Raw genomic sequence first — 27,490 nt, 5'->3', positions numbered from 1 at the left:
AAATTTTCATCAATCGAAATCCGTGAAAACGAGATACGTTAGAAAGAGTGGGGTTATTTTGAACCATCGCGTGACAAACTGTAGATGATAAACTTCTAGTGTTCTATAATTCTGCGATTTTATAGCGAATGAAACAATCAATTGGTTTGTAATTATAGAATTTTATTTATTTTATTACTAAATTTGTTACATTTATGGAAGAAAATTGTTAGTACCGATGACTTATAAAGTTTTGCTTGTAGTATTAATACAATTGTGTAAAAGGTTCCCGGAATACTAAATCCCTGTTGAGTCCATATTATGAGTACAAAGTTGCATATTCCTTATTTTAATAATAATAGAAGTAAGCATTTATCACTTTATCCGAAATGCTGTAGTGTGCAACAGTTTGAAAAAAAAATGTTAAATAAATATAAACGATTATTTTCCCTGATGCATAATTAAATTTAAAAATTCCATATTATGTCTCTTTTTTAATAATAGATTAAAGTACTAAAACTTAATCTCTCAATAAAGTTTTACGATGTTCCTCCGTACCCACTAATTGTCCCATACTTGTCTAAGTACCGATGTTTGAAGCACGGAGCGTTCTTTCAATTTACAAATACTTATGTACCACGATATTCTAATAAAAGTACGATTGAACCAATATATGAATGCTCAGAAGCAGCACGGTTCAACGATCCATTAAAATCTCACGGACGATGTGGTTGATTTCAGGGAGCTCGACAAATCCGTCCGACGATACTCGATCGTTTGTTCCATTCTCACGCTCCCGATCTTCATTCTTCTCCGTCACACGTATACTCCTTTGCAGCATTTTGTTTTTTCTTTTTCTTCTTTTTTCATTTGTACTTGCTGTTAGTCAAAAATCGTCGCCGAGCTCGGTAGTCGGTGCAGAGGAGAATCGTTGCACCGGAAACAGGTAAAAGCCACTCAACGGCACGAACTTTCCAATATTTCCGCGATAACTTCCACGGCGACGAATAATTCGCTCTCGGCTCGTTGATCCGCGAAAAGCGTCGAGCCGGTTGGCTAGCACCGCGCCACACCGTGCAGAAAGAGAAGAGATGTATTTCGACGACACCTAAAGTCGAGCGAATTGCCGATTCGTTGATTCGCCCCGATTCTCCGCCGAGAGAAACGCGCTCGCGTGTAGTATTGCGCGTTTTCAGCCACGCACTTCGCGCTTCGTTCCACGGTCGACGACACGCATTTCATATGCATATCTGCTCAGGCCTTTTTGGTTAACTCAAACGTATTCGCGTCAAAAGCCTTGCCTGAAATCGAATTGCGTTTAGCGCTAACGCGCGTCGCTCCAACGAATGAAAGAAATCGGATCGTACGATTTGCTATTTAGAGACGGCGTCATTAATCGCACCTATAAATTTGGAGTGTATTGGCAGCGCAATGTTCGTTCAAACGAAAGGGATTAAATCGGTACGTTCTCGAGGAACTAATTTAAATTATATTTCTGAACTTAAATATTAAGATTTAGATATTAAAATATTACTCGTTTGCAATTAATGTTATTTTCATAAACATAAATATTTTAGGTACTTTATATATTACTTAGAAGAATATGGCGAATAAAATTCGATATTTATATTCGAGAATTTTGAAATCTTTTACAACTCCCAGAGGCGTGTATTAACCTCGTCGAAGTAGATATTCATCTCCAACTGGATGGGATAGCGTTTCTTGGCTTAAATACGTACGTATATAGTGGTTTATCCTGTTTAATATAAAAGCAGAACTTGTTTTTGTGTCATTGAAGGATAGGTAATAAGAATACCGCTTTTGCAATAAATGTTTTGGTGGTAAAGTGGTGTGAACACATTTCGCTGTCAGAGGAAATACTTAGCTATTTGTTGTTAATATCGAAAAATTTTTATTACAGGATTTTATTGGTCGAAATTATACACTATCGTTTAAAAGTTTAAAATCACTTCCAATATTCATGATTTATGGAAGAGAACATAAGAAAAAATGTATTACTGTTACGGTTGATGGTTATTTGCCTTCAACAGGTTTATTAGAGGCATTTTTCATTGCATCATCTTTTATTTTCCTAAGCAGTAATATTTTATTATATTTTTATTTCATTCGTACATCTTGACCAATTGCCTGAAATTTCACGCGTTATAAGATCTGATTTTATCTACATTATTTTAATATACTGTAACGTGAATTTATCTCCGTATTAGATATATAAGATATACAAGAACTGAATAATCAAATATAAGTTGATAATTGTAATCCAAAATGTTTGTTCTAATCCAATATAGTAATTTAAATTCCATAAAAGCTCGATCATCCACTCCTGTTTCGAATCACCAAATTCTCTTTCCATCAAATAAAAGTCCCTGTACATTTTGTGTCCTATACTTTGGTTTTTATTTATACGACTTATACTTTGGTTTTGTCGCCGTTTCGCGATATCATTTTGTAGGCAATAAAATATTCGGGGTAAAACGAGGAAACGAGATTGGTATTATAAGATGGTATAGTATATACACGGGACGCAATAAAATATTATAACGAGGTCCTTGTTAAACGAACATAGCATGGGGTGGCTGGACCGACCCTAGTTTGTTTAGACATCGAATAATCGACAGTCGCTTCTTTTAGTCTTGTTTTCGTGCGAGTCGTTCGGTTCTATTGCTTTTTTTCCGTTGGTTTCTCATTTTAGTTGGATGGCCATGCTGCCGATTGGGCCTGTTCAGACAGAGCCTTGAATACCGATTTTGGAGGGCCCCTTGGGTCGCTCTCCATATGGACCACGGGTTTTTCAAGCTGCATTCACGCTTCCTGGAAGAAGGAGGTTTCCAATTTCGGTATTTACTATAGGGTTTCCCGTATTCGCTTACGTTCCTTCACGAACAAGCATCGCAAGAAATTGATCTCGATCGGCCGTGTTCCACTCTGTTGCCTCGTTCGGCCGCAATCATAATGGAAAGGAGTGCCGATGAAGATATTGACCGGTGATTAATTATGGTTATCGGCTTATACGTTCTCAAAGTAGTTTTCGTTCATTAAGTCTTATGGCGCAAAAAAAAAAAAGAAGAAATACAGATACATATACACGAAGGTGAGAGAGTGAGAGTCCAAAGTTGGATTTATCACGAGTCGAATATCGAACGAGCTTGTAAGAGCCACTTACAAGAATTACGTTAACTTCTTACGTTTTGAAAAATTGTGAAGGCAGGCCACGTTGCTCGAGTAGATTATATACACTTTTATACCGTTGTATGGTGAAGATAAGGAAACGTTATTTGTACACGTTTATCGCGTATCCCCAATGATTCTTTTTCCAATATTTTTGGCGTTTCTCGAAGCGACTTTCTTTCTTCGTTGAATCGAGGTCCCAAAACACCTCACGACCCTAAAATTTTAGAGTTATCTTAAGGTGTTACGGCCTTACGAGCTTGCTACCACTTTCGTATCGTGTAGCATCCGCTTTGGATAAGATAACTGAATTCCACTGGTGTCATGCTACATTCCGATTTTCGTTTCCTCACTCTTCAAACCGACAAGTAAATTACGCTCGTCTATCGGCCACGATGTTGCCTACTACATTAGTCATATGAAAATAATGAACGTTATGAGATACATTGTGTTAATAAGTAGCAATGTTGTTTTCAGCGTTCTTAATTTATCATTCGTCGTCCGATAATATATTTCTCTTCATTAACTGTTATCCATAGTTTTTAAAATATTGAGTCGACAACTAAATGATTGCAGATTTTGTCATTATCGCCTAATGACAAAACCCGATAGTATCTCTTGAGTTAAACTGTGCAGGCATAAAATACAATGTGCCTTCATATGCTAGTTAATAAATTTATTATCTCCATAACGCAACAGCTGTGTATCCTCTTACGCGTAGTATTTGTGCTTTATACTTTTTTTTGTATAAGTTTAATGTATGATAAGTTGCCTGCTTATACTTAGTATTTCGAACTACTTTATGAATTTTGAATTAAGTCTGCATTAAACCCGTACACGTAAAAGATTGTATCGCAAATGCGATAATAACTTTTAAAAGACGGATTAAAATTCCTTGGTCCGATAACTTTCTATTTAACGAATTTGCATACGAAGAGAAAGCGCTTGTTGTAAAATTATTGCGGTGTTCAATCAGGAAAACGTCAAACCACAATGATGCGCACGAGCATCATCCGTCAGAAGTCCGTGTCAAAACACGATAGTGGTGTGCACTCCGACAATCTTGTGCCGGAGGCGGTGTTTCACTCGTGTGAGTCCGGCTTGGGTCCGACCTTAGCTAGTTAGGGCCTGACAGGCCCATCTTGATGTTACTTCAGGAGTGGGGTGGCCTCAAAGGTCCCGCCTGGGCTCCGTGAAAACGTTTATGCACGCACAGTGGCGTAGCAAACGGCGGCTCCGTGAAATGATAAAATGTTATGCTTACTTTCTGCTTATTCAACGTATATAACCTCGCGTTTGCTAACAGCATACCTGTAACGTCGTTATCCAAACGAACGCAGTAGATTGTCTTATATCTCACTGTGACGTGATACATTAAATTCTTTTAATGTTTTGAGGATACTATCGAGTTCGAGACGAAACGGACGAATTAGTCACGTATGTAGATAAATATGGGCAAATGTTAAAAAACTATAGGGACAGAAATGGGCGACGGCAAAGAAAAAATTGGTAGATCGTATCCGTCGATGAACAAGCGACAGAGAAGAATACGTTACGAGGGAATGGCTGCGAAGAAACGCTCGTGTATGGTTTCAAGATGGGCCAGCGGGCGAATGCTGCACCGTTGTCCGCATCAATCTTCGACTCCTCGTTAAGATCCGCGCCTTAAGTTTTCGCTTGTGTGCGTCAGCTCGTTTCGTTCAACCTACGTGCCAGGGACACTCTACGGGATGTGTTGGTCAGACATTTACATGAGGAGCCGTCCGGAGAGATACAGGACCCCCGTGGATTTTCTTCCGAGAGCGGACGGCGCGTTTTACCTCGTGTCTTTTTCTGCCCAGCGAAAGAAGAAAATCCTACTAAAGTACCTCTGATAAGTTTCGATGCACGACACGTGTTACTTTTCCCAACAACGAAATTGAAATCTCTTCGCGTATGGTATACACGATACATACACCTTTACCATTTCGTAAACGATATATGTACTTGCTGATTTTCTGCAGCACTACTTCTATATATTCGGTAATGCACGAATAAAAGTACTTTATGCATGGATAAATGATATTTGCTTTGTCGTATATCGTTACGAGTAAATTTGTTACACCCAACTTTGAGATGACGACCTATATTAACCTAAAAAGCAATTGTAATAGCAGTGTAATAAAATTGAAGGAGGATTGTGTATCGAATGAAACCATAACGCGATTATCTTTTATGTGGGCATGAGCTCTTTTAATCCCTGGAGAATTCAGAGATGCGATAGTACGAGGGTGAAAATGGTTATACGCTTGTTTTCCAATGGCACTTGGGAGATTTTTTCTTTCTGCCGAGGGCTATCGTGAGATGTAACCCAAGAGAATCTGTTTCTACAGGAAATTTTTCAAATATATTTTATAAATACTAAAATACAGACATTTTCAAATATCCATATATGATACATATACGATAAATATCCGATGAAAATATATTTTACAACATTTAAAGCTAGTTTATGAATTGGATTTGCAAGATACAAGAATATTAATACTTTAAGATTTGCTGCGCGTATTGACGGATGAGCGATGGCTCCCCTGCACGTCGCAGTGTTATGCTTAGCAAGCATTCTTCGCAGTCTATGCAATTTGAATAACAAAAGAGAGTAGGTGAAGTATTTATAAGTATCTGTTAATATAACTATTCTTATATTTTTGATTTATATTGCGGCGTTTGTGATTTGATTTATCGTTAGATGATTATTCTTGACGAAGATTCGTAAGAGGAAATTTTTCTGAGATTTATGTTTTCAGTTTAATTTGAACCGTATTGAATGTCGTAAATCGATCGTATCGATCTTTTCCATAGCCTTTATTTTATCCTTCTTTTGCATCTTTTCTTACCTATCAACGAGAGCGTTTATCGATTTTTCAACATTATCCTTGCGAAGAATCTTTTAGTTTTTATTCCTGAGTCTTTTTTCGCTTCCACGCAGCGAGTTCTGAGTGACAGGATCTTAACGAGCATCTGTTTCTCGAAGATGAGTCTGCCGTTCCTGCAGGATCTCTTGTGAAAAATATCTCGCGTAGTTGAAGTACTTAGGAAATATGCTGCCTTCCCTCGATTCAATATAAGATCGTGATTCAGGCTCACCGCCAGAATAAAACCTTTTTATCCAGGAACGCTGTTCGCTCCGGTATACACGAGCTTGTACTCGTGATGGGAGAAAACATTTTTCTGACGTATAGACCTCGATGCATCGGCCCTTATACAAGGTGACTCGGCAACTAAACGGCCGAACTCTTTCCAAGGGCCACAAACAGTTCCTGACAAATGGTTCCTTAAGTGGTACCCGTTCTTAACCTTTTATGTTGCTACCTAGAACGAACTACCGTAGAAAAGAGAACTCTAAAATACCGCCGTTCTGGAAGTTTATGCGGATAATTTAGCGTTTCGTGACTGCGTGTTACAAGCTGACTGTGTGTAGACTTTGTGGTTGGCATATCGGCCACAATTTTTGACAAAGGAATTGATTTAGTTCTATTTCTCCGGATACTCGCAGTAATTGGTTTAATTCGTAGAAGCACGCAACCGAAAATCGTTTGTATAATTTTTTAAAACCTATGTATATTAAAATAATACAATATACGTTTAGTCCAGTTGGAAGATTCGAATTTTCAATCGTTATAAACAAGCGCGTTCTTATTTACGTATCGAATGAAAAATTAATATTCTGAATTTTGTTGTCAATGTTAACTAAACATTTTATCCGTACCATCTCATTTCCTTTCTTTCATTTTTAATTAAGCCAAAGTTAGTGCCCTCGGGATAAAGAACTGGTCTACAACGCGATTTCACACACCGACCTTGAGAACCGATTAAACATAAATGGACGAAGACAAGTTGTACCTACACGTACAAACACGAGTACTTTTATACGCTTTTACGTCTGAAGTGTCCTGTCTTGTTTTATGTCCATTCCTCTGACAGCAGACGGAATTTCGAATGTGTCTCTGAAATTATCAAAGCATCGGTGCCGTGAAAAGGAACACATGGTAAGGTCCATCCACTTAAACATCCGAAGGCTTTAGAGCGCGTAGATGCCATCTCAGCTAGGGTCTTCAGGAGCCCCACAGCAGGGGATGCTCTGCCTTTTTACGTTCGATGTCCTCCTATCTCCTCGTTGGAAATCGCCCTTGCACGACTCATCCCTTGGTAGCCTCTAGTGATAAATCTGCCAGTGAGACTCCTGACGGAAGATTGATCTTTCCTCCGGACAGACGAGTGGGGAGGAGGGCGGGGGGGTAGGGTAAAGAGCTGCGTTGTCACGGAACACGTGTACTCGTAGGTCAGTTCTTTTCCTGGAATTCGGGATGTATTCATACGTCAGTCATGAGTCGAACGCCACGGAAGAAGAGTAAGCGGTTTTGTTATTCCGCGGACCGGACGGTGTATTTTGTAGTTGTTACTTGACGATCCACTCTCACTGTGCGAAGCTTGCTTCCATTCCCTGGTTTACGATGAAAAGTTCGATGGATTTAGTACCTCGTTAACTTGCTTTAGCATGTGTGAAAGTTTCAGATTTCTGCGTATATTCCTGTACGCAATTCCTGTTGCTTTATAATAACATGAGTCGTATTTAAATAAATCGCTTCATATATATAGTTGATAACTTTCTTCTAAGTTTTCTTTCTTTAACTAGATATGTTTTTCGTTGTTTCAACAATGACGACAGATATATTGCAATTTGTAAAAGATACTAGAGTTGCTGTAGTTAATGTTTCTTAATGTTAAAAACAATCGTTAAAAACAATCTTAAATTTACGGAAAGAATGAAATAGCCGTTATCGACACGCATGATTCTTTATTTTAACTTTCTGCTGGAAACTTCCTTAAAATATTAAACGTCTTCTCGTTTGGATATAAAATCTAAGACTACAGCAAGATTAAAAGAAGTCTATACGTAAATGAATAAATGCTTTTGAACCTGTGTTTAGGATAATTGCACATAGCTGGCTCTCTAGAATGAATTAATTAACATATAAATCGATACGCGTATATAACCTAAATCAAAGCGCAAGTAAACGCGTTGTACACGTAAACAAAATTTTAAGAGATCGTACGTGAGTGGATTGAAAAGATTTTTCTGAGTCCGTAGTAACATTTTAATGTATTTAGTTGAGCAGATTGATTCCTTAAGAAACGATTCCTGAGCGGCTGAAAAGAACTTTTCCCTTACATAATTTGGAAATAAAAGGACTGGTTGGGTGACGTGGCAAAGTTCACAACTCGAAGGATTAAAGCTGAGAGCGAGGAAGATCGACAGCGAGGGATTTGAAAGGATCAGGATAGCCGGTTCTTTGGAGTCGACTTCCTGGCGAATCCTTCTTAACGAGCAACGTCGATCGAAAAGCACGAACGAGGTACAAGGGAAGGACATGCGATTCAACGTCACGATAAATTCAGCTGCCACGTAATCTTCTTCGTGTCCGAGCCCTGATTGCTAGTACGGTGCCATATGTCCTCTCCGCAGTGGCGACAACGTCTCAATCAGCCCACCCATCTGTCAGTTAACGTTCGGTAGGCTTTTACTATCGTTACCGCACGATGTAACGACCTAGCCGAAGCTGGCAATCGTATTTCGAGGGTGCACGCCAGCAACAATATTATTTTAGCTCCCGATGCCAGAATCACGTCCCAACCCGTCGCAGGTTTGCTTTGGTTCCCGTTTCGCTACCATACTACCCCTCCGATAAATAAACGGGGCCAGGGTTGCCTACAATACGGAGAGTCCATCTACTGTCCCTGCTCTTCGTCATAGGACAATGAACCAGATTTAACCGCGAGACGAAAGAAACATATTTTACGCGGACATATGAAAATAAATCAGCGTGTTGTTGTTAGAAGAACCTTTGGATGATTGCGACGTATGAAATTACCGTTATACAAGACTAGATGGCGGATTCCTATTGAATATTTTTCTAGAGAATTTACATGTTTGGTTCGTTTCTCTTTTAGATTTATAAGATTCCTTTTAATTCCTTCTGTTTAAAGATTTGAAAAATACGATATCGATGAATCATGTTGATGAATATATCTTGGTATGAAAAAGAAACTTAATTGGAGAAATTAAGGGAAATGGAAGGTATAATGCGTGACAGACAGAAAAGTCACAGTGAAAACCATTACGGCGGAGATTGTTGGAAAATGAGCAAAAGTTTCGTTTAAAACGCAGGCTTTATAGCCTTGGAAATTCTTCACGATAGACAGTGAAGAATGTCAGAGATTTCAGTGTAACAAAATACTCCAGTGAAAAGGTTCTTTTAATCCTTCCGCTGGCTAAAACTATAAAGAGACGGTTGAGTTTCGGAAAGACTGAAAAAAGTATCACCGAAACGGTGAAATAACCCAACGACAAGCGCTTCGTCTTTTTCCTTTTCCTTCATTCCCCCTTTTTTCTTGCTTGCTTACGATCCTCTAGAGTGAATTATAACTGGTGTCGCGTGAAGTTACGCCTTCCTGGATGTGACCTATGGCCTGCGAAGAGAAACGGAGAGAGAATCAGCCTTGCAGTAATGAAAAAGGATAAACTAAGAAGGAACAGGGAGGGTGTACAAACGACGTCCAGGACTCGCCTAGGACTTATGGGTTATTCAGAGGAGACCCCCGTTGGCGAAGGAAGAACCCACGTACTCGTTCGATATATGCTAAACAGTCAGCCTCCTGTATTATATAGAGGGTGGGTCTAACGTATCACACTTGCTTCTTGTAACGATACTTATCATCCAAGTAATACGGCCAGTAGAAGGTGTTCAAATAAATTTGTCCTATCTTCGAATGAATTTTCTTACCAAGATTGAACTGTCGACGCGTTCAAAGGTTTATTCGAAAGCAACTTCGTTAAAGCATCACTTATTGCACCCCAACCAGAATAGTATTATAGTTTCTTCTAATTAATCGTAAACTATAGTATTTTCTTTTTCAAAATATTTGCGAAAAAATATCAATTCAGGTTCTGAATTCTAACGATCCGATGTTTATGTATATTTATATTTTTACGAATGTGATGTAAGAAATGCAATTTAGATGGAAATTTCTTTTACGGACTTAAATAGGATATTAAATATCAAACATCGAATATTTCACATATTTATACGCGCCTATCTGCATTTTTTGCATTTCACACCTTCAAATGTCCCATAAATCCATAAAAATGCGCAGTCTACTAACGATTCGAGACATCAAAACGTCCGAATCCATTGAATTCCGAAGCTGAATATACATGTTGTCTGGATGGTGATAAGACTTTTTTTTTGTTAATGTTTCGGTACTCTCAAAAGATTGCAATAAGGGTACACCCTATAGCTACATGCATACTACATCGAGATCACACGTGGGTGAGAAGCTGGCGATATATAACAACGTGTGTGCGTGCACAGGGTATATACGCACGCCCACGTCGCGTCGCGTCGTTTGCCCGCGCTGGCGAAAGTGAAAAATATCCCATGCAGCGGCAGCACGCGCTTGTATACATACATGCACATGCACATATAAATGCGAGCTCGTTTGTACAAGCATACATGGATACGTTATTAGATCTCTCGAGGCTGCGTGTTGAGGTATCGGCGAGTACCAGCTGCCTGATCTGGTCGTTAACCTCGCCTCGCGGATCATTTTTGGATCGGTCTGACGTGTTCGAGTTTTCATAGGAATCCTCACGGTAGGTTTTTGATAAATTTCTCGTAAATCATCGATTGCGCTCGACCGTGTTAGCTCCTGCAACTGAAACTTGTACTACGTCTGTAATGCTGCGAAATGAAGGTTTGATTTTCTCTTCAGGTTTTACTATATCGTGTGAAAGTAGGTGTTTTACGATGCGTTTTAGAAATCTACGTTTAGTTTACGTTGGTAATAAAATAATTTTCGTATCGTTTACTTGTTGTCGTTAAATAAGTTTGTTAATGGTTTGGGGTGTGGGGCACGAGTAACGAGAATTGTTGCGATTGTGTACCATGCACCAGGTGATGCTGTACAATTTGACAGCTTTACATTTCTAATCACACGCTTGCGCACATGGCATCATTAAAAATACGATACTGTCGAATCGCACAGCTTTGCCGACACGAAATCGCAGGGCGTCGCATCGGTCGTCTGTACCAACTCCTACATTGTAATATTTTCCATTTTTTTACACATATATTTCTCGCGTCTTTCGTGATAAATACCAACAAAAATTGTCTCACAATTTCATTTTGTAAATTGAGGAGCCTCTGTCTCCACACAGCAGCTTCCGATTTGGTGTATTCGCATACTCCTTTCGAATTTCATTTGCTGTAAAGGAGCAGATCTAACTCCGCTTGTTCGAGGACAAAGAATGTTCATTGTGGTTGGCAGTGCATGGAAGGAGCTTGATGCGCAGAATCGCAGTGGGATCGAACAAAAATCGGAGCGGGTGCATTGTAAGCAGGCGTCACGACGTGTAAATCTAATATTTCCTGTTCCTTCGACCTGCATTTCAGCATTCTGCCTTTCCCTCTTCCTATGTTCTTCCCTCGTAGTACTGCCACCCGCCGTCATCTTATTTTAAAGGGCTCACTACGGGAAGATCTCGTTATAAGCGTACCGTGGGTTTTGCACTGCAAAGGTGTTAGGTTTCTGACCCAAAGCCGTGGGCCCCCGGAGAAGGCGAGGGGCAGAGAGAATCGGAGGCCCCGCAGCTAGCCCGCAATTCACCAAGCCCTTTTTTCAGTTCTCCTTTATACCACGACTCTTGGAGCTTCGCTCGTCAACTTGCTTCTATACCGTATTTTGACAGCGGGGGACACGAAGCCCTGCGAAATTTTGCCGGCTGTTTCGCGCCTCGCGAAACGAACACTCTTACGCTCTTTTCTTCTCTATCTCGGTTCTTTGTGCCAACGCTTTTTTCCCGCCCCTTTTGTTTCTCGTACGATTAAGCACCTTAAGAATTCGGCGTGACAGTTAAAGAAGATAGTTTTTGTTTTGGACTTTGTTAAAATCGATCGGTTACGTGTGCTCGAACGTTCAAGCGGATGAAACAGATCATTCATCTTAATTTTCGTGTGATTTTGTATAAAATATTAACATTTTTCATTTTCCGATTCAGTTGTAATCTTATAATTCGACTTTGAAGTTTATAATGAACAATCGAACTTGCCGAATATCATAAGATACTATTAGTCCTTAATATAATGTCGATAGAATAACAAAATGCTTTACGTGCGGCAAAGGAAAAGGTATCGAAAATGGGAAAATAACTCGAAAAACTATATGGCAAATTTAGTTGTCAGCACAGGGGTATTATAATTAACAAAGTAAGCAACACTTTAAGTAAATACAATAATATACACACGTTACTAGATTATGATGATTATGACTGAGAGTATTAAAATTAATTCAAGAAAATTTTTACTTTTTTAGTAGGAAATTATGGCCTTCGAGCGGTCAATGTATCGTATATCGCACTGTTTTGTACTCCACTAACATCCAGTCAAATAACGTGTTTTCAAATGTGGGTCGCTAGAAAAGCGTTTAATAAGTTATAATGAGAATCGAGTTTAATGAGTTATAAAGCAAATTGTTCAGCTTGAACCGAATATCCTACTCAAATAACTTTATGTCTCTCTATATATAATTGAAATTTATTTCTTGACAGTCTGAAAGTCTTTTGGACTTTTTTCTCGATGCGGCAGCGTTATATTTTCATCGTTAGCTCTCGTTTTATAAGCTGGCTCGACATTCTATTTTGACAGTGTGAAATTTTCTTAATTTCTCTTTAGAATTTCCTTTCTATACATTCTTTTATACTCTTTACGCGTCATTTGGCTTCTTTGTAAAAGCTTGAAAATATTTGCCTTCATACATGTATAATGTCTCCGAACAGCATATAAAAGTGAAAGGTCGTGCATGCTATGCCATAATAGTGAACCACTTTGAAAGGTATAAAGCATTCAGAAGATCGTCCTTTGGGAGAGAAGCTCCGTATCTTTCCATTCCTTTTACTTCCTATATTCTACACCGACCATTTCGTTCGACCATTGTATTCTTAAATGCTTTATAGAATCCTCGAAGACTCGATAGTATTGGTGCATTTTTTTCTTCAAAGTTACAAACTTGTATGCGATGTTATACACTTTGTGTTTGTTAAATAATATATTACAGATTAATATCGAATTTATATATTATTCTAGCCGATATTTAATTCATAACGCCAACAGATGCATTAAAACAATTTTTAACGCAACGCACAAAGCCTAGCTTTTTGTGTTCTATTCTCGCAGCATAGCTCACTCCTTTGTACAGCACAGAATAAGCATATCAAAGAGCTCGAAAGCAAAGAGGAAAAATAACGCCAGAAGTCTTGCAGGGTTCTTTACCACCTTTGTTTCGCTTTCTAGATATTGTTGATCGATATCTGTTTGCGCGCAGGTTCACCGAACCGACTAGCCGTCTGAAAGTTTCCTTAGTTCCTTATCTTTGATCCCGCACGTTTTCCGGGTGTCAGCAGGCTGTAAGGGGGTTCCGTAACAGTTTGAGAGTTCTCCCAGTAGGCGCGTCGGTCGGTGTAGTTAGAGATCGTACATGTACCAGGAGGAAAGGTTCGAAGTGCCGTGGAACCCTTCGTGACAATTGTGTCTGGCACTCGTTGTCGAGGGTCGACGCCTTCGTTGAAAGGGCCCTCTATCTCTCTTTCTTTCTCTTACCGCATCTCCTTCATCTTTTTCTTTTCTCTCTACTATTCTTGCTTGCACTTTGGCCCGCTGCAAGCGTACCAGACATCAAAGGATCCCTGGTATACGCCACCCCTTGGTTACCCGCGTGCAAAGTTGCCGCATAAATGCGTAAAAGAACCCCCGACTAGATAAGGGTTTCAAGAATACCTAAACCGGTAACGAGGTCATGGCTAGGCTGCCGCAAAGAATAGACCAACTGCCTCGATGCTTGCGTTGTATATACTCATCTTTCGAGTGTTGAAAACTACCTGCCGTTGATTTAAATACCGAGATTGGTATCCAATTCTAAGTAAATAATATAGGTTCCGTAAAATAGCATAATACGTTAAAATGTTTTTATTCGCAGATATCGTATCATTTTGTACGATGTTTTCTCATCGCTCATCGTTTGCACCTGTATTCGGAAGTATTTTCGATAAAAGCAACAACAACGATCGCACTGCGGCTAAAACAGGAAAACGGTATTGCGGAGTTAAAACGTTGCGGTTGACTTGTCTAGGAAATGAAGTTTATCGAGAGAAAGATCTTGTTACTCTTCGAACGTCCGAACAAAGAGTCTCTCGTCCAGATGACTCAGTAATTCTCGACGTAGCAAGGATCATCGATACTCGGAACACCTATAAAAGTGTCCTACTCGTAGGGGACGAAGATTCGATTTTTAGCGGCGATAACTCAGCGGGGTTTCGAGAATCTAAAGGTAATTATTTTCTGAGAGGATCCTACAGGGTATATTGCGTCTTTTTTACGACGGACACTGCGCTTGGTCCCCGGGAGAGAAGGCGGCCAACCTTTGGCTGGAGGAATAGCCAGTGCTGAGGTCGTGGGCATACGATATCTGATGCAGAAAACCGGTAAAGGCCGAAGGCCGATGGAACCGAGAGGCAAGGGACGGTAAACGAAGAAGAAGGACCAAAAGCAAAGACACGATTGTGGGGGCTACGGCACATTGTCTTCGGGTGACTTAAAAATCCAACTCGTGCCTCGTTAACCCTCGTATCTGATACAAGCATAGACCCTCGAAGGGAGTACACGACGTGTGTTCGCTTCCTTCTCCCTCTCGTGCGATCTTTCCCCCTTCGTTTCTTTTTTTTATCCGATCTTCCACCTTCGTCGGCTCGCCCACGTAACCTTGTAGCTTCTGAATGCGGATTACTCGGTAGCGTAACAACCAGATGCCACAGCGTTTCTGGACATCGAACCATTTACGAATTTACGAACGAATATTTACTAATTTTCTGATAGGACAACATACTCAATATTAGCCACGATATCATTTTTTTTTAAATGTCTTGATTACATAAGTTAAACAAAAGTGTAGTTTCACCACTATCCATTGTAATTTCTCTTGGAATAGTTCGTCGATATATATACCAATGTAGCTAGCAATCATAATGTTCCTACCTTCCTAATATCGCTTATCGTTGGTGTCAGTAACTTTTAATTCGTATTCAGAAGAGAGATTTTTAATGTAAAGACTAATCAAAACTGTCAAATAAAATTTATTCATTCGAGATTGAATTTTCGGAGAAATATTCGTATCAAATGTTTCGTTGATTTATACGTTTTATTCTTATTTTACTCTTATTGAAGCGTGTTTCGTTTTTGTTAAACTCTCCATTTGCGAATGATTTTTAATGAAATAGAAAGCGAATCTTTGTTTAATGACTAAGGAAACAAAAGCTTCTTGCAATACAAAAAAGTAGAAGAAACTCGAGAAGAGTTTTCTAAAGCACCGATATAAATTCCTGTAATCGTAATTCACTTTTAAGTGGCACGGAGGTAGTGAAGCTAGCGTTTCAATGTGCCTTTAAACTTCACAGAAGCGTTGTAAAAATATATGTAAGAAAATAACAAGCCCATTAAATCGACAGAGCGAAACCACCTTCTTTTCGAGACAATGTGCTCGTACTACCATTACTTATTCTTTCTCACTTGGTAAATTGCAAGGAGAAGCAGGATCTCTTCTGTTTCGCTTCGGTTCACACGATTTGTATTCGCGTTTGAGTAGTCTATTACTCGTGCCGAGGTTCGTGGACGTTGTATCGGCTGTCTCCTTGAAGATAACCGGATACTTAATCTACTTGAAATATCCACTTTCTTCGTGTTTTATTCCCTAACGATTAAAGTTAATTTTTCCTCTCTATTTTCTATGTCGGTTCTATTGACCTCCTTTGCCTTGATTAAAAGTGCTATTTAAAAGCGCTACTGATCTAGTATGGATTTTAATATGCTTATTATATTCGATGTCTGATTTGCAAATCTTCTGCCGCAAACAGTGAAAAAATTGCCTCAGTGTCATATTGTGTAAAGAATAAAATTGCGTCGAAACTTTTGGAGATACGGAGAAGCGCTAATGAAATCCAACAATATAGACAGTAGAACTGGATAGAATTATTACTACACGTCGCTATACGTGACATTTAAAGATTTGTGAGAATTACACACGCTAGGTTAATTAATCGTAAAACGAACACGTCGCTATGAATCACTTTTGGACGTAAATATACTTAAGTCTTTTACTCACGAAATCGACCACCAATAGTCTCACCCCATTTTCATCATGACGTCATTGCTTTTGTGTTTCGTGAGCATGAAATCGTACCTTCCTAGCCGATAAAGTTTACATTCGAAGAAAGCGAATTTATATTGCAATCTGAGTAGCTGAAATCGGAGAAGATATCGATGAATATGTAAATAGTTTCGTAACAGTGATATCAATAACTAATTTTATTATTTAAGATTATAGATAAGATCAGAGAGTGAATATAGTAATTTCAGTGTTCTAAACATATTTAAAGGTATGTAAGTTATTTCCATCGAGTCTTAAGTGATTTATTAACATAATAGCTTGTATAAAGCAACATAATTTTAAATAATTTACTGAATTTAACTTGCATCCTTTACGTCATATGACAAATATTAATTATATCTGTCGATAAAATAGATACGTAATGTGTATATGAATACATACTGAAATTTGATTTAAATTTATTAAGACTTATATATACTATCCGAAAATTATTAAGCATGAAAATTCTAAGAATTGCCAATGATATATTACATAGTAAAAATTAAAGATTACACGACATTAAATTATCGCAAATACTTATCATTAACTTGATAATAAAATTCTCGATATTTCGCAACTTATTCCAGAAACTTGTATTTAATAATAATATAGCAAAAAGAAAAAAATAAGAGTCCTGACGTTTTTATTTTACGATCTACTAATAACAGTTCGAAAGTTCTAATCGATAAAATATTTGTCGCGCTGTTGCAGGTCTTCAGGCAGAATTGTTTTACGTAAGAGAAGGCGTTATAAACGAGTATGCCATTAAATTCGTCGTCCCAGTGCCAGCGCAAGTTCACAAGCTGCATTTCACTTGGGAAAATCTCGCCGGTAGGCCGGTAAGTTTTACAAAGGCACAGACCTTTGATGTAATTTCTTTGAAATAATTCTTCTCAAACGACGCAAATCTCGAGGAGGGAAAGGAGGTTAAAAAGCTTGCGACTTTAAAACGCAAGGGAAACGCGAACCCGGTAATGAAAAGAAGCGTTAGCGGCTCTTAAAACGTAGCTTCCGTATCTTCCGTTTGCTTTATTCCTTATTTACGTTTCTTTGACTGGTCGCCACGGTGGATCAAAGTCACCAGGAACGAGGCACGATAAATTCGCCCGTTAACGAAGGAAACCGTGTGATGGCGAGATCTCACAGACGAGAGAATCTTGTCGGATGAATCCTTGATGAAAACTCTTCAAGCTTGAACGGTCACTGAGCAACTGTTCGAAGCCTTCGCTCTTTCCTTGTTCTCCGTTCCGTTCCTCGCCCTTACGAGACGTACTTATCCAGATTATCGAGGCATGTCGGTCCTTCCCGTTTCTCAGATTCATGCCACAGTGGCGCAGCACTCGCCATGGTATTCTTCGTCGAAATGAATTTATAAGGAGACCTATATAGTCGATGAAGAACGCTTTCGTTAAAATCGTTGCAAATCTCGCCAATCCGAGCTGCCTTCGAGAGAATTGTCAATAGCGTGCCGCGGGGATTAATAACGTGCTGGGAAGCAAGAAATCAGTAACGGAAGAATGCTTTATCGAGCAGAAATGAATAGGATTCGTTTTTATTTGTACCTATGAATGTTTCCATGGAAAGTGCGGTAGAACTCCATTTATTTGATCCAAATTTTAGTCTGTACCCGATTATTGCGAAATTTTTTAAACGATATTTGGAACAAAATTTTCAAATTAAAGATACATTTCCTTGAAAAGCTATTTTTAATTTTTCGCTGCGTGATTGATTCGATTTTTCAAATTTTCAAATGTTTCAAATGTACGCGATTAAAGGCGGAAGATTTTAATTGAAACGATATAGTATAGATATAATACTAATTCGATACAGATACATCTTTTCGAACAACGAAAACAACATTCTTTGATACTCCATAAATTTTCGTTCGAGGGTATGGAATGAATTTGTCGCAGGAAAGGTTCGATGTGACTCAAAAGTGGTCAGTTTGATTGGCAGGTAGCTGGTGCGCTTAAGTAGCATTCGGGGCACTCGGTTTTGTCGCGAAGGTGACGGATGTCTCGACGCTGGCCATCAGTCTCCGGGCTTCTTCCTCTCCTTCTTCCTCTTCCTTCCACCGAGACATCTCGAAGAAGTGGCTGGACCACTTTGTCCTACTCTCGGATCTGTTCTTTTTTTTCCGCACATCGTCGACGAGTCAATCCGACACTGTGCTGCATTCTGTCCACTTTTCGCCGCCACTTTGTCAAAGTACCATCGTCCTCAACGAGAGCGCGTTAGCAAAAAGCATTTTCCCCAACGCACTAATAATTCATTCGTCACTGTACTTTCGATCGTTTTCTACGAACTCGTACACAAGCAATACTTCTCAATATCATATTATCTTCATGACTTAGTAAACGGACAAAAAGTTAAACGCATAAAATTGCGTACGTATATTTTCTGCTGTGTACTAGAATAACTAAAGACTATTACGATTATGATCTATAATTAACGTTCGAGTTATTTAAATAAAACACTCATAACTATAAAAACAAAGTAAATTTTCTAATCCTTATAGAGATACGAGGCACAAGACATAACGCAACCAGATCTGATTATGTAGCAGTATGCAAACTCCAACAGGTAAATTTATTGAAATTAGAGGGGAGATCTGCGTACTACTAAAGGATTGTTACAATTTCATTTTATTGTTTGTGAGTTTAATTTTAGTGCTATATTTCCTCTGTAGTTCTGAGACGAGAATGAATTAACTTTCCACCATTTTTCTTTTTTCTACTAAATATAATTTATCCCTTTTTTTTTTGAGAAAAAAGAGATAGACCATTTCTCAGTGCGGTTGTAAATGTTGCATATTTAATCACGACATAAATATCGAAAGTTTTGAATAATTTTATAGTTACGAGATGCGACGTATAGGAACGGTTTGTCTCATTAAATTTTTGCTATTTGTTGGGTTGCTGTGAGATCATAATTTCGAAAAATCAGTTTCTTACTATACAAATTTTTTTGTAAAAGCCAGAAAATATGATAATCATGTGATAGGAAAAATTCTTGGTAAATGTTAAAAATTCGAGTTAAGATCCAACAATTTTAATTTACTTTTCGTCGAAATATATGACCTTTCGTTTTTGTTAAAAGACGACTGTCTGCCAGACGTTATACCAAACTTCATTCTTTAGGTGATACATTTGAGGTTAAATAGTATTTTGTGAGAGTTCATAATAAATAATTCTCGTCACGTTTCACCGGATATAGAGTATGTAGAATATAACAGAACACAATGTAAGAAGCGCTACGATCTTTCTCGACTATTTAACACGATACATCATTTTATGCCATAATGGTTAGCACATGATTTTATAAAAATTAACATACACTACTGATTCGATTAGTATCTCATCAATTTCAAATTAAATAGTGCTGAAGATTGAATATGGATGAGATTGCAGTATATTTTGAAAAGGTTAACGTTAGTTAGGAAGTCTATTCTATATGATTCGAAGCATCATGCGGTATAATTAACATTTTCTCGGTACAGTACAATATCGTGGTTACGTTATTCGTTTATTATATTGTAGCATTGTGATATTCAAAGATACGAATAACGTTATACCGAAACTAAGATAATATTATTTCAGTACACTTTGCGAGCTTTCTCTTGGATTCTTCTAATTTTAAGAATTATCTCCAAAGGCAAAAGTAAATTTCGTGTTAATGAATCCAAGCTTAATAAAAAAACGTCTTTATTACGGGGGAAAAAGTGTCCGCTTCTCTTGTAGATTAAAGCATGTATTTTTTTTATTAAAACAACTTAACATTTCGATTAAGCAGAGAATGTAATACGTATGACACTGGTAGAATTTTATTGTAAAAAGATATAAATATAATACAAGAAATAGTATAAATATAAATCTGAGAAACATGCCAATGTATATAAATAAGGTAGGGAGGCTATATTACGCTCAAAATTAGATCATTCTAAAAGTATAAAAATACTATATGAGATTAATTTCTGCTCTCATTATTTTCATTTGCATACCTATTTATTTATCATTACATATTTTGTCTTTAAATGCTTATAGAAGTATCCAAAAATGTAAATTTTGTTTTTCAATTCGAAGAATTTAGTATTGCCGTTTTCGCGGTCGATAATTTGCGAGTGGCATATTTTAAGTAAAATATTTGCCGAGGCGATTCTAGGAAAAGAATCATCCTCAGAAACACGGCACGTTCGTAAAATTTCACGCTGCCGCGTTGTTTGGCGAGTTTCTTGCAAAGTCTCGGGTTGTTTTGAGGCGTTCAGAAAATGGAGAGAAAAAAATCATAAAAAATTCCTGACAGTTTAAGTCGAATGGTTAGCCGGTTTACAGAGGCATTCACTGTCAGCACGTAGTTGGTCGCTCGTGGTCATAAAAGACCGCAAGTTGAAGTAGCCTATAACGTATACAGCGCAAAGCGTGCAGCGTATAGCGTGTAGTGTACGGAGTGTAGCATGGTAGCGACAAGCAGGCAAGTTGACGAGGTGCCTTCTCCGCGGCTAGTTGGGAACCGATCATCATTGCGAGCTGGTAATCAGCTACGAGCTCTTCGGCTTCAACCGAGCTCCTCTTTCTTTCATCTAGCATCTCTTTTCCCCTCTTCTTTTCTTCCTCGTCCCCCTCCTTCCCTCCCTCTCTCTCTCTCTTCCGTTCTTTCCTTTCTCTCATCCCCCGGGCTTCTCTCGCTCGCGGTCTTCTAGATTCACTTTGCCCTCCACTGGGCGCAAATTGTCTTCCGAGAATGGTACGTTTCAGATTATAGGAAGGTTCAACGTTCGCGTGATTACGAGCAAGTAGTAGTAACTCTCACCCCTTCCGTCCTCCGACTCTCTTCCATTTGTTTATTGTCCTATCCGCCCTTCATCGATTCTTAAAAGCAATACCTTTTACCTTGCTTCCACTTTACTTTCTTCCGTTTCTCCACTTCTTTCTTTATTTCTTCTCTACCAATTCGTTCTTTGTTCTTCCCCTTACACGCGGAAACAGTCTATGTAGATCAGAAATTTCCAGTGATTTGCATTTACCGTACCTTCCTTTTTTTTCATGGATCCGCCGGGAGATTGCACATTTCGCTCGAAACAGGTGCGCGTAAACGCGTGACTCGGCACGGAAATGCGAGTTCATTTGTGTTCATTTAGCGAGTCTCGCTGGGATACGTGAAATTGCAATTTGGGTCGCACGGACGAACAATTTTTTTGTTTATTCTACCGATTCGCCAGAGAAAATATATCTTTTCTCGTTCCAGATTATTCAATGCGAAAAATTTTGAAAAATTTCCCGATTATACTATTTGAAACTTATTATACTGTCGTATATTTTGGATATTATTGATCATTATGAAAAGTCGCCAATGAAAGATCATATGAACTTTCAAAGTATTCGGTACAAGTGTGTAAAGTATACTAACGATACACAGCTATGTTATTATATAATTTATAAATTTTGCAGCAAAGTATTACAAATAATTTACTTCGATCGACATTCCGTTGCTTTATTCCATTCTCAATAACTGAATTTATTCCATGTTTAAGTTAGTAACGCCTTTATAAATATTTAATGATCTCGAATTTTTCAGTTGCCGTATACAATGTCGGTAGACATCAGCAATCCATCAGCCTTGAGTAGTTCCCTGAATATATCACAGGCTGGTGAAATTCCAGTCGGTGGACTGCAGACTTGGGCTTTGGCATTGCATTGTGGCCCGTATGACGCGGAGGTCGACTTGAGTCTTCGGATAAATGTCTCCCTGTCGAGAAGAAACACGACCAGTTTGGACTTTAAACGAAAGAAAATTTGTCTGAAGGATAAAAGTAACATAGGAGCGGAAGAAGTTCTTGTCGCAGCTTCCGGATCCTCTTCTGGCGGACAGGTGTTTTATGCTGCTATCGGTTGTGCTTGCGCGTTCATCGCAGCGATTTTTGTTCTCGTTATCGCTTATTATGTGCGTGACAAGAAGACTAGGAGGCATCGAGATCCTCTTCAGTAAGTGATTTTAAATCACCTAGTTATTAATTATTCTTAATATTTTACAGACTAGTATTTTTATTATTTATTAGAAACTACTATTTATTGCTTTTCTATTTACATTTCTCGTATACATATAAGAAAGAGATTTTCTCAATTTAATTTGCTTTTTGGTGTTAAATTGACATATTGGTTAAAAAAAGAAAAAGATGATGAAGGGATATATACCAATAAAATTTATAAATTCTCTTATTGCAAATAAAAAAAAATCATACATTTTTCATAAATTTATAAATTTTTTAAACGTATTTAATTTCACATGAAATTATGTTTGCTATTTAAGAGAATCGAGGGGTCTCAGTTCTGCGTGTAGTGTGGAAAGAGGCACTGGAGTCGGACCAGCACAGACCTTTTTATCACCTGAGACACCTCCACCTGCTTCTGCAACATCCACTTCTACTTACAGAAGATTAGACGATCGACCTAGTCGAGAATTGCACGAAAGGATTCAAGAAATTACAGTTCAAAGGTAGATAATATCTCTTTAGCTAAATTATTACGAGTGGAACAACGCTCTCACGCTCGATACTTAACAAATACGATAATTAATCCGTATCTAATAAGATTATTGAAGCATTGAACGAACGAACTAATTTTACGTAAGCCAGATTTTTTTAATGGACTATGAGTTTTACTGAAAACTTATACTATAGATATTTACTTGTATTTAATGAAATAAAATATAATCGTATCTGATTATAAATAATTATTCAAGCAGAGAGTATTCATATCTTTAACACTATAAACGTCAATATCGAATGGATTGGTAACTTTTATGCGTTTATGAAAAACTTAAAAACATAAAAATATGTACATAGGATATGTGCGGAAAAATATATAAAATATCCAAAATACTATACTCTCTATAACATTAAATAAATAAAACAAATCTCTATCGTAGTTTTGCTCGTGCCATTATTTTCATGAAAATGTCATAAATTTGCATAAATATCCGTAGTCTAATAATAAATACATACGCATATGGGAAAAATTAAATTACGGGAGTGAAGTATCCCAGGAGCAAATTTATCCAGTTTTTGGCAGGTATAGATGGAAAGACCGAAAGCATACACGAATGTAAAAAAAGATTTGAAGTACTTACACGTTAACCTGTTTCGATTATTCAGGCTGCTTCCGTTCCGATACTCGGCCGATCGTTTCAACCTCCCAATAATTTTGTAAAGAAGGACTCCAGAGTCTGTACGAAATAATTATTGGTTTCGTTGATGGTGTAGTCACGAATCCTGAAGTAATCATGTTTCGCACTTGTTACAGATGCAGGGTACGCCTCCTCAGCATCGAAATGGAAGGCACATTCGGTCGCGTGTATAGAGGCAGTTATCACGAAGAGGGTGCGTCCTCCCCGAGGGATGTCCTAGTGAAAACTGCTGCTGAACATGCATCACAATCACAAGTAAGTATTTTTTCCTTCGTCTGCCAATTAACTTGTCTTCTTCCAACATTATTAATGAAATTATAGCATACCAAGTTTCCTCTTAATTCACTTGCAATTAGTTCCGAGTAGTATCGCCATGTTATTATCGCGTTATTATACGACTTTATATACTTGTATACACGAGTTTTGATCGAGTTCATTGTCTTTGCTTTGAAGGTTGCTCTTCTATTACGGGAGGGTTTAGCGTTATACGGTTTGAGTCATCCAGCGTTGCTTCCTGTTTTGGGTGTCTCTATTGAAGACAGAAGCGCGCCTTTTCTCTTGTATCCGCACACTGGTTACAAGAACATGAAGAGGTTCTTGCTGAGGTGCAAGTTGAGCAGCGAAGGGCCACCGAGAGCACTCACCACGCAAGAAGTCGTGGAAATGGCCCTTCAAGCTGCCAAAGGGGTCCAGTATCTTCATAGAAAGAGACTGGTGCACAGAGACTTGGCCGCTAGGAATTGTGTGTAAGTAAAAAGCAGAATTATTTAAAGCCTTGCTTCTAGCAGAAACATTTTACTTTTCATTTATAGTTATTCATACATCTATAAGCAGACGGTCAACTGGATTTCACGCGTACTTGACGATTTTTAACGGATGTCTCATTAACATGGAAATTCTAATTGCACCGGATTTTTTCAATTTCTGCTCGAGCGTAAAAGCGCTCTTTTATAACTTATATACCGCACTGAATATTTTGGCGAAGCATCGATTGAAGCGTTATAAAGCTAAGGTTGTTACGTTTCGTTGCGATATTAATTGGCCGTGCGGCATTAATTAGCAATAAATACAGTGGCTCGAGACCGCTTTAATTACCGACTGTTACTGTTTCGCCTCGCGGAGATGGCCTTAATGCTCCTCTTGGTAGATCCTTTTTGCGCGACTTTTTGCATTACCACGCGAACCAGTCGACAAATTTAAACCAAGCCACGTTTAGCTTATTTGCTCTTTTGCCCTGCACCTTAGCATTTGTATTAGCAGTTAGTACACCTCGAAGATGTTTAACGATCAATGTTGTATTTCATTAGGGTTGACGATGATCTGAGGGTTCAAATCACGGACAACGCTTTAGCCAGAGACCTGTTCCCGCAGGATTATCATTGCCTCGGCGACAACGAGAATCGCCCGATAAAGTGGCTTGCCATTGAAAGTTTGCTTAATAAAGCGTTCAGCACTGCTTCTGACGTTGTGAGTAAATCAACTTTCTTTGCAAACTTTTTATCAACTCAAGAACCGAAGTCGCAGGAAGTTTTTATTACTTTTGCTTACGCATATAATAAAAGTAAATCGATAAAAAGAGAATTAATTGTATTTCGATGTATCGGTCATCCTGAAGCATATATTTTATTCAGTTTGGAGAACTTTTTACATTTTGAAAAAAGAAGTCGTAAAATAAATAATACAATTACATGAAAGGAAATAGATATTCATTAGGTATATATACAGGCTGTTCTACATGATGCAACGCATGATTTCCCAGCAGCGACTTTTCATTTGCGGCTATCTGACAAAAAAGTTTCGTACAAAAGTTTATCAGCATCGAGTAAATAAAAATTTCGAAAATAGTTTGTTCCCACAACGAAACCGAAGTCACTTTATATTTATATAGAGGATATTAAGATAGTTTCAAAAAGCATGCAGTTTGAACGCGATCTTCTTTTCAATTTATCGGTATTATTCAAACTTTTATGAATATGAAGTTGCCAAAGGTTGTCGAATAACTACGATTGTTCTATAACTTCCTATTATCTGCAGAAATTATATAAATTTTGTTACAAATTTAACATAAATTTGTTATTAAGAGATGAAAATATTAATATGTATTTATTAATGTTCCAGTGGGCATTCGGAGTCTTATTATGGGAACTTACGACGTTAGCACAGCAACCGTACGTGGAAGTCGACGCGTTTGAAATGGCTTCTTACCTCAGAGATGGGTATAGATTAGCACAACCAATAAATTGTCCCGATGAGCTGTTCGCAGTTATGGCTTATTGTTGGGCAATGTCCGCGGACGAAAGACCGACGTTTAGCCAACTGATAGTCTGTCTTCAAGATTTCCACACTCAATTGACCAGATACGTCTAATCGTTGTACGATTGAAATCGAACGCAGTTCGTACAAAATAAATAGATCTTGTGTCCGAAAGATTTCTAAAATTTACAAACGTGACTGAAAAAAGAAGATCGTTGATAGAAGATGTATATAATAGTAGTACTTAAACGATAATTTTAAGATTTTCAGAAAGTCAAGCAAATATTCGTGGCTATAGGCACGTAGTTTCATATGTATTTTGTAAGAAAGAGAATCGAATCGAGCGTTTTAAAAGTTACAAACACTTGGATCGTAAAACTCGTTTTTGTAGAGTCTATTGTGTAATGTATTGTGAAAAGAGTATTAAATAGACGCAGGCACGTAATCTTTATAATAGCATTCAGTAACGAGTCACGGTAGAAATTTGATGTATGTAACGCATAATTTATTTCCATGTTAAGACTGAATCGAATATTTACCTGGCAGTATATCGCTTATTCGGCGAAATATCATCGTGCATATCCAACGTATCAAAGAACTGCCAAACCCTGCATCAGCGTAAACTGCCAATTCCTTACTCAGGAAGTCGCGTAATCGAGCAAAAACGTGTTGGACATTTTTAAACGATGTGATACGCTTCGCTTGCCACATGATGAGTGTTTCGAGTGTGCCAATACCCATTTTGTATTTTTGTATATATTTACATATATGTATATGTGTAAGCGTTAGCTATAAATAGAGAACCGTAACACGGTTCTGTCTTGGCGAAAATTGTGTACATAGTAAGCGAAAAGAGATTGTGCGAAAGACGTTATGTACAAATCGCAGATGTTGCAGTCATAATAAAGCGATATAATACACACGCCTGTTATTCGCTATTTCTTCACCGAGAATCGATAACACCGTAAAGCTCTCCTCCCTTTCTCGATGAAAGTCGCCTGATTCCTTCGACTAGTTATTTTTGGCGTTTCTTCATCGTGGCTGAAGCAACAGAGCCGAGAGAGAATTCTCGACGCCGAAAGAGTTTTTGTTTTCTCGGAAATCGTTCATCAAATCGTGAGATATCGTCTGGTTAAACGACTCCTGTAATTCGTGCACCCAGCGCCGGGAACGTCGGTTGACAAAATTAATGGGGTACCTTCCTACCGTGACGTCTTGTTTAAAATGACAGATGAGCTTGTGTCTAATTTTCTGGTGTCTCTCGCTGCCTCTGTTTCGCGTACAATCGGCTACATCTTCCACGATAAAAAAATAACATTTTCGAGGATTTATAAATCACGCGACTGTAATTAATTATTGTCTTCTGACGGTTTCCCATATTTTTTTCATTCTTTAGCAATTCTTTCGTGTTAGTTAGTGTAGTTAAATGTAATCCATTCGGATATGTAAATTCAGTTAGATATCCTCGTCATCTTCGGTATAGTTCGCTGTTAAGCGAGTTAAGAAACGAAGAAAGCAACATCAGGGTATCTACGTGCGACGATAAATGCCATTCTCCTTGTATCTAACAGGATATCATTTTCAAACACGCTAT

General features: G+C 38.2%; 1 protein-coding gene across 1 annotated transcript in view; it reads left to right on the top strand.

Annotated features, from left to right (window-relative positions):
• Window positions 1-26,818, top strand: part of dnt (tyrosine-protein kinase Dnt) — a 29,190-nt gene extending 2,372 nt beyond the window's left edge. Inside the window, exons 2-8 of the mRNA XM_033337496.2 lie at window positions 17,173-17,300; window positions 22,036-22,442; window positions 22,768-22,953; window positions 23,760-23,898; window positions 24,097-24,389; window positions 24,951-25,110; window positions 25,762-26,818. Coding sequence (XP_033193387.1) covers window positions 17,173-17,300; window positions 22,036-22,442; window positions 22,768-22,953; window positions 23,760-23,898; window positions 24,097-24,389; window positions 24,951-25,110; window positions 25,762-26,010 — 1,562 coding nt within the window. The 3' untranslated portion in view covers window positions 26,011-26,818. The remainder of the gene's footprint in view (window positions 1-17,172; window positions 17,301-22,035; window positions 22,443-22,767; window positions 22,954-23,759; window positions 23,899-24,096; window positions 24,390-24,950; window positions 25,111-25,761) is intronic.
• Window positions 26,819-27,490: the final 672 nt, after the last annotated feature.

Source organism: Bombus vancouverensis, chromosome 5 (genome assembly GCF_051014615.1).
Source record: "Bombus vancouverensis nearcticus chromosome 5, iyBomVanc1_principal, whole genome shotgun sequence".
NCBI lineage: Eukaryota > Metazoa > Arthropoda > Insecta > Hymenoptera > Apidae > Bombus > Bombus vancouverensis.
This window is presented reverse-complemented; position numbering and strand designations above follow the sequence as displayed.